The 7,640-nt window shown below is 33.0% G+C and overlaps 1 protein-coding gene across 2 annotated transcripts; it reads right to left on the bottom strand.

Annotated features, from left to right (window-relative positions):
• Window positions 1-4,610: 4,610 nt before the first annotated feature.
• LOC137828836 (zinc finger protein JAGGED) lies at window positions 4,611-7,103 on the bottom strand. 2 transcript variants are annotated; one of them, XM_068635570.1, is made up of 5 exons: window positions 6,760-7,103; window positions 6,546-6,640; window positions 5,902-6,033; window positions 5,535-5,622; window positions 4,611-5,382 (listed from the first exon to the last, which is right to left on the bottom strand). In XM_068635570.1, coding segments are annotated over exons 1-5 (768 nt in total). In that variant the 5' UTR covers window positions 6,762-7,103; the 3' UTR covers window positions 4,611-4,931. The 2 variants fall into 2 exon arrangements, with proteins under 2 accessions (XP_068491671.1, XP_068491670.1); XM_068635569.1 differs by lacking the exon at window positions 6,760-7,103 and having other exon boundaries at window positions 6,546-6,732.
• Between the last annotated feature and the right edge of the window lie 537 nt (window positions 7,104-7,640).

Below are 7,640 nucleotides of genomic sequence, written 5' to 3'. Positions count from 1 at the left end.
CAACATTAATGTTAATTTTGTTTTGCTCACTAAAATATTTGTCTTTTGAGGTACTTCCAAGACTTCTTATTTCAACAATCTTTATTTCTATGTTTTCTCTTACCACAACAGTTTCATTTGAAATGTTTCTTACTTCGAAACTTTGATGTACCAAGATTTTTTACTTCCATTAAATTTTTCCTTTATAAAAATTGTCTAGACATATGTACTTTCAAAGTACAACGCTCTATATCCACTACTAAGAATAATTCTCTTTTAATGTGAAATATTAAACTAGTATTAATAACAAAAACATACTAAGAGTAAGATATTTTTTTCTACCGATAATAGCAGCAAAATACAATAAGTATCAAACTTTGATACCAGTATTAGATATCAAAACATCATAAATTCACAACTAAATTAAAAGATTAAAAGAAAAATAAAGTAAATAATAAATAATAGTATACATTACAAGAAAATCATGAAATAGAAACTAATTTTTAGTGACAAAAAATAATTAGTTGCTATAGTGACTAAATTTATTAATCATTTTAGAGACTAAAAAATTTTTGGTTTCTAAATTAATTTCTATTGTTGTTAAATGATTTATAAATTGTTATCTAATTAGCAACCAAAATTTTTGCTATCAAATTTAGAAACTAAATAATTGGTAGTTAACAATAATAGAAACTAATTTAGAAATCAATTTTTTTTAGTTTTTAAAATGGTATCTAATTTAGTTACTATAACAACTAATTATTTTTTTTCTCTAAAATTGATTTTTATTTCATATTTTTTTTTAGTGATAACTTTACTAAAGAAAATAAAATACTATCGTAAAAACAATAACATGGTATCTTTGAAAATAAGATAAACATTTACTAAAGAACTTTAAAGAACAAACCAGTTTTTCTCTCTCGTATTTTTCCTCAAACAATGAAGTAATAGAAAAGAAAAGAAAATGATTGTTGTGTTTCTTATTAAAAAAAAAGTATATTTTACTTCTTTTATAACAACAAATTAAAAGTACCAAAAGGTTAAGTACCAAAATGTATATTTTTTTTATGTTAATTTTTTTTCTCATTATTAACTCTATTAAAAATTATCTAAATAGATCAATAATGTATTATTGAATTTATTGTGCGTGTGATGTTTGAGAGAGAGAGAGAGAGAGAGAAATGTTGAAATTGATTTATCTTATATAACCTACACTTAAAATTACAGAAGTTTATTGTTTGTTTATTTATTGGTTAGAAAATTTGATTTTGTCTCAACCTTTGATTCAATTGAAGTAATAGAAAATAATTTTATATTAAATTAAAAAAGTTACCCTGAAATTTAGAAATTTGCTTTCAGGTGAAAACATATGGATATAACAAGGTGCTTTAGGTAGTGGGAATTTAGAATTTAATATTGTTTTGCCAAATAAATGCTCTAGTCATTTTATGCAACAAGTACTAGAGGTTCAAGGTTGGAAAGAAAGTGGTAGTTGCTGAGAATCATTATTTTGGTTTTGCTCATCAGGACTAATCTGCACCTTACTGATAAAAGTTGAAATGTAGAAATGATTTTGAATAAAAAATAACACAGCTCTTAAATCACACAATTTTTTTCTCTTATACCCTTTATAATGTAATAAATGTTTTTTTTTCATGGTGTAGTGTTATAGTAATTAGTGTTTGTTTATTAAAAAATGTGCAGAGATTGGTAGAGTAGGAGAGGAACACTAGTGTTTGTTGTGTTGTAATTAAAAGGTTGACCCCACGAAGGGAGGTAGCAGGGAAAAAGCAAAATGTGTGTGTATATAAAAACATTTGAGATTGAGATGTCAATCACTGCTCTTAGACACTGTTGATGTTTCTCTTGTGCTTAAAGGTGAATGTAAAATGTATGGGGAATGGGCCCAAGCTGTTGCTCCATTAATTAACAAAATAACATATATCTGAGTTGAATGCCAAGTGGTGGCGCGACATCTTGCATGGATAGATACTCTGGTTTCAACCAACCACCTTAACCTTATCAATCAATCTCATCTCATCTCATCTCAACATCGATCACATGTTTTCCCATGCTAACTTATTATCTACCTAGCTCTTTCCATAGCTCCTTGCCTAAATTTGCTTACAATCACCAACACCAACACCACTCTCAATTAATTTGTCTCTATCTTTTTGTCCTTTTCCTCCTAAGCACCTACCTAATCAATACCTAACAGCTACTATTATGAAATCCAACACACCCTCCAGGTTTTTGCACTTTTAAGCACACCTGAAACCCTAATATCTGTTCCCAAATTCATGCATGTCCATGGCTTGCCCAAAAATGGATTTGGTCTATAATTCAAGGCTATGCAGCTTAGGCCGCCTGAAATGTCTCACAGTAATCTTTGGGTTCTATCTAATCACTTCATCAGCTACCTACCTACACCCACCTCACTGTAGAGTCTAGGCATGTAAAGGTTATTAGCTAAACCTAGCTAAACTACCTATTATGCACTCCTACTTCTAATTTCAATTAACTAATGCCTACTAAACACTTTTCTGAGGTTCAACTCAATGATCTGGTCAAGTATTGAAACTCACTCTAATAATTACTTTCGGATCACCCAGAAGTAACTAGTCTGACCGACTCAAGTACACAAACTGATTACAGTTTTCCTTCATTTTTCTTCACCTTCAATACCCTCACATGGACACAACTTTATAAATAATCACACTTTTGTTTATATTCATTTAAAAGACACAACCATGTTTTCATGTCTTTTACCGGATTTAGAAATTATTCATATAACTCAAATAAATAACCAAAAACATGTTATATCTAACAAATTGTAGTGTAAGGTCGGCAGGTAATGATTCTTTTTTTATAGAGTGATGTATATGTAATATTTACTTCTACTTTTTATGATATAGGTTCAATTTTTTTATTAATTTATTATTTATTATGATAAGAAAAAACAAACAGTATTATATTCTTATAAAGCAAACTAATTTCTTCTTTAATCTAACCCCAAGCACATCTTTATCTTCTTTTTTTCTAATATTATTGTAGTTTTTAATTTTTTGCTGTAACTTTATCCGCACGACCTTCTTTTAAGGATCCTATAAGATTCTATGACTACAAATAAAGTAAAGTATATTTGTTGCTTCCAGTATCTTATAAAAAGCAAGATATTAGATACACCCCTCCCCACCTAGTTAAACATCACACCATTTGATAATTGTTTTTTAAACTGTTGAGAATGAGTTAAATTATTTGTGATTCTACTTCATTTGACTATTTAAAATCCCTTTTTATTCAGAAATGTTAAATTAATTAAACGCAGATTTAACTTCATTAAATTTAATTTTGTTTAAATAAATAAGAGAAATTGACGCAACATCTTTTTTCATAAATCAATCCTATATTCTATAATTTTTTATGTCTCATTTGCCTATTCTATAATTTTTTTATGTCTCATTTGCCATCATCTCATGCCGCTAAATTCTTGTCACGTCTTGCTACTGCCATAAATCTACCACTGTCACTAACAAACACCTTTCTTGTACATGCACCCCATTTTCACCATCCCTTAATGTTTAAACAAATTATTCCTTGTTAATATAATTTTTGTCCAATAAAAATTAAGTTTTTGTATAAAATGTGTGAAAGTTCTCCAATTCAAATTTCAGTATATTGAAGAAAAAAATTCTTATAACTAGTGTCACAGATAAGTGAAAATCTATTGTAAAACAAGTAAAGGAACTAATGCACCTTGAGAAAAACACAAATTAATTTAAATTGTTAATTATATAACAAACTAGAAATCTAAAAGAATAATTTTTTTTATCAACAATGAATAAAGTAAAATTATTAAAAATAATCCCAGTAACCAAAAATAATCTAAAGGATAATGGAGAAGCGAAGAAATCAAATTTAGGATATTTTTTTATAAGATTTTATTTAATTGCACGTGTTTTACTGTTTCAACAAAGATGATGAGATAGATAAATCTATATATATATATATATTTCTCTAAGCTGCTGCATTTGGTAGAAGCTCTTGGAGCTGACAGCAAGAGTGTTTTTATTCCTTAGATAGTAGTTTTGTTTGGTATGTACCAAACAAATTAAATATAGCTGCATTCACTGTCTGCTGCAATAAATAATATGTATTTTAAACTTTTACATTAATTATCTACAATATACTATATTGTGGAAACTGAGAAGGAGGATAGAATTTTTCTTTAATAAGGAATTGTTATTTGACAGGTTTGATGGTCTGAATATCCTATTCAGGGAGCATTCAGCAAGATGATTATTCGCAAGAGGAGTCCAAAACCTCTCTGCCTCATTACCCTAATTGTGCAAGCATGGTGTGACACTGAGACCATAAGCATTTCAAGAAACTAGAAGATCCCAATTTTGGTTTGGATAGAGAGAGTGGGAGAGTCACTCAGCTTTAGGGAATTTTGAAATGCTAAATAAACTGCCATAAAATTATATATATATATAGTACTAATTAATAAATAGATATATATTAGTATTATATAGTATAGTATTTATAGTGAAGGGAAAAAAATAAGGAGGGAAGTGATTGTAATTTGCCATGCAAAAGGAAGTGAATGAGTGAGAAATGCAAAAAGGGAGTTTGGAAAGTTTCAGTTCATATCTAACTGGTTGTCCCAGCTAGCTAGCTAGCAATACAAAAGAGCATGCTGAGAAGAAACAAATCCCACCCATTTACCCCCACAACTCCAAGCCAAAGTAGCTGAGCCTGTCCATAAGCTCAAAAGCTGTCCCTGGTTACTGTAGATAAACCAAAACCACTTCTCTCTCTCTTCTTCCTAGCTTAGCTACCTCCATGACCCCATGTGTCAGCTTGTAATGTCTCTCTCTCTCTGGATTGCGTGTCTTTATGATACCACATAACACAAACCAAAAACACTACCCCTCACAGAAAGAATCTCATTAGAAACCATCTTGAAACCGATTGATCGCTGAGGGAGGATCCAAACGATAGCCCCTTCCCCAACTCAACCCTTCCTCCTGATTATTATGCAGTGACCCGTCCTTAACAGCAGGAGCACCGCCACCTTGTCCCACCGGTGCACCAATGCATGTGTAACTGCTTGTGCTCTCTCCTCCTCCTCCTCCTCCTCCCACATAGTGTCCGTGACTCCCACTCATCACATGACCCACATAGTAATCATTCACCGCATGCTGGTGAGGGAAGTGTGATGACCCAAATGACACTGGCCTTGTAGGTGAGGTATACAGGTATGGCTGTGGTGCTACCGGTGCCGGTGCTGCTGGCGGCATGTGAGTTGAGGATGAACCTGAGAAGTACCTCGGGAATCTTAGTGGTGCCGTTGGATCTCCTGTTGGGTGATAACCACCGCTTCCTATCGGTTGGCAGCATCTAAATATAACCACAAAGTAAATTTTATCAATACTAAACACTGTTGTGTACCCTAATATTATGTCTGCATGCTACCTTGCTTCTGCTTGAAAATTGAAAAACAAGCTAAAAATATTTGACAGAAACAAGTAATGGTGCATATATATACATACCCTAAGTGAGGGGGAGCTTGTGCAGCAAGGCTATGATCACTACGAAATACCAGTTGACGAGCCTGGTTCAGTGTCTCCGTTTCCCTCTCTGCCCAAAAGAATCACAAAAACAAAATAATAATGAATAAATAAGAGCAAAGAATTGAAAGGAAGAAAAAACAAAAAGGGGCCCTCTCGAATTTCAGCGATCCAACAAAAAACACAACTTTTTGTGATTGAAATGACAACCTTTGATGAGGAAATCATTGACTTGGTTGAGTGAATGGTTTAGTTTAAAGAGTGGAAAGAAAGAGGGTGAAGAAAAAAAGGAAGAAAAGAAAAAGAAAAGAAAAGTGTTAGTAATGGTAATAGTATAGGTGGTACTAGCCTTGGCGGTGGCGGTTCATGTGTCCCCCAAGAGCCTGAGACTTGCAGAACTTAAGGGAACAAAATCTACACTCGTAGACCTTCCCACACTCGTCTTTTCCATCCTTCCCGCCGCTTTTCTTTTTCCTGCAACCTGCAACCATAACCATCCAATTAAAGCAACTTCCATGACACCCTTCTTTCCCTTTAAGCCCATTCTCGATTACCCAAATCCATCACATAAATTTAATTAATTAATTAATTAACCAACCGCCCACAGAAAAAACCAGTATTTTTAGCTTTACTAACTAACTACTACAACTCCCCTTTATTGTATTTTCTTCTTCTATCTACTTTTCCAGATTGCATGATGTTTACCTTTCAAGTTTAAAGAAGAATAGGAGGAAAAAGACACCAGGACAAAAACAGGAATGAAATAAAAAGAAAAAAGAGAGTTTGATGAGCACTGTTTCATAGTCAAAGAATATACCCAAGTGGTGGGTAACAAATCACGGCAGTGTTCAATTTTGTTTCCTGTGAAAAGTGAAATCCTTCTTCCCACGGTGAGTGATTCGGAAATAGAATTCGGAAAATAGAAAGAAAAAAATATGTTCCTTTGGTATTTTAGCGTGTATGTGAGAGTATAGGTACGATCATGAAGTTTACCGGTTGAAGAGGTATGGTCTTCAAGGACTTGTTTGCCATCTCTAGAGTACTCATCGGGCAAATTGTTAAGATCTAACGGGTTTCCTTCTGGTCTCCTGTAAAGAAACAGCAAAGCCATAAGAGAGAGAAAAAGTTAAGGGTTAGAGAAGGAGAAAGAGGAGGAGATACTGAATCAGAAAAGGGTGTGAAGGTATAGTAGCGGGAGAAGACCTACATGGTACCGACAGAGAGAGAGAGAGAGAGAAAGAAAGAGAAAGGAGGAAAAAAAACGATGTGAGGCAAACACTCTTTGTTTCAGATGGGCGGATAAAACTAAAGGTTTTTACAAAATATGTTAGACTTTCAGTTTGAGACTGCAATATAGAGGCTAGTTGAGTGATGGTAGAAGATAAAGAGCTTTGAAAGTTCTCTATCAGTTCCTCTGCCACTCTCTCTCTCTCTCTTATCTCCCCCCACACAAAAAATTGAATGAACAATGGGGACAGTGGGTCTCGTGACTTTAAAAGGAGAGCGTGAGTGTGGTAGTGGGAGTGGGGGGCTTAATCAGGTTTTCGCAAAATGCTACCTAGCTTCGTCTGGTTTGGTTGAGACTTGGGAAATGACAGACGGAATTAGAAAAGGATTCAGAAACATGTTGCTTTTGTATTAATTATTCCTAATACACTGCCAAATCATATTAATATATGTATCAAGATAAGAGGGAAAAAAAATATAAAAATGAATTATATGATGAAGAAAGATAGAAAGAAAATGAGCTTTATAGTGGTTATTGGATAATTATACGAAGCTTCCGCCTCTAGTTTTTTTTTGTTTTTTTATTTGCCCTAGCTGGAACTGCCAAGAAAGGGTTCAAAAATATTCAAATAATTTCAGTCAAATGCATTGAAAAAAATGATTAACTAATATTCGAAAAGAAAATCTTTACCAACAAAGGATGGCAATCAAATGTATAGTACAAATCTTTGAGCATTAAAGGTTGCCCTAAGAATGAAAGATGACATTTATACCAGAAAGAAAGCAAGACAAGGCATAGCGTACGTAGACATTTTAGCGTGGTTATTGTGCTTAAAGAGGGGGATGTTTGAGAACAGGTTG

Source organism: Phaseolus vulgaris, chromosome 7 (assembly GCF_000499845.2).
Source record: "Phaseolus vulgaris cultivar G19833 chromosome 7, P. vulgaris v2.0, whole genome shotgun sequence".
Taxonomy (NCBI): domain Eukaryota; kingdom Viridiplantae; phylum Streptophyta; class Magnoliopsida; order Fabales; family Fabaceae; genus Phaseolus; species Phaseolus vulgaris.
This window is presented reverse-complemented; position numbering and strand designations above follow the sequence as displayed.

Excerpts from the sequence above, each read along its gene's own strand:
- LOC137828836 (XM_068635569.1), bottom strand. The coding sequence starts at position 6,663 with ATGGCTTTGCTGTTTCTTTACAGGAGACCAGAAGGAAACCCGTTAGAT. Across the intron at positions 6,034-6,545 it reads AGACCATACCTCTTCAACCG|GTTGCAGGAAAAAGAAAAGC; the intron begins GTAAACTTCATG and ends TTATGGTTGCAG. Across the intron at positions 5,623-5,901 it reads CATGAACCGCCACCGCCAAG|AGAGGGAAACGGAGACACTG; the intron begins GCTAGTACCACC and ends TCTTTTGGGCAG.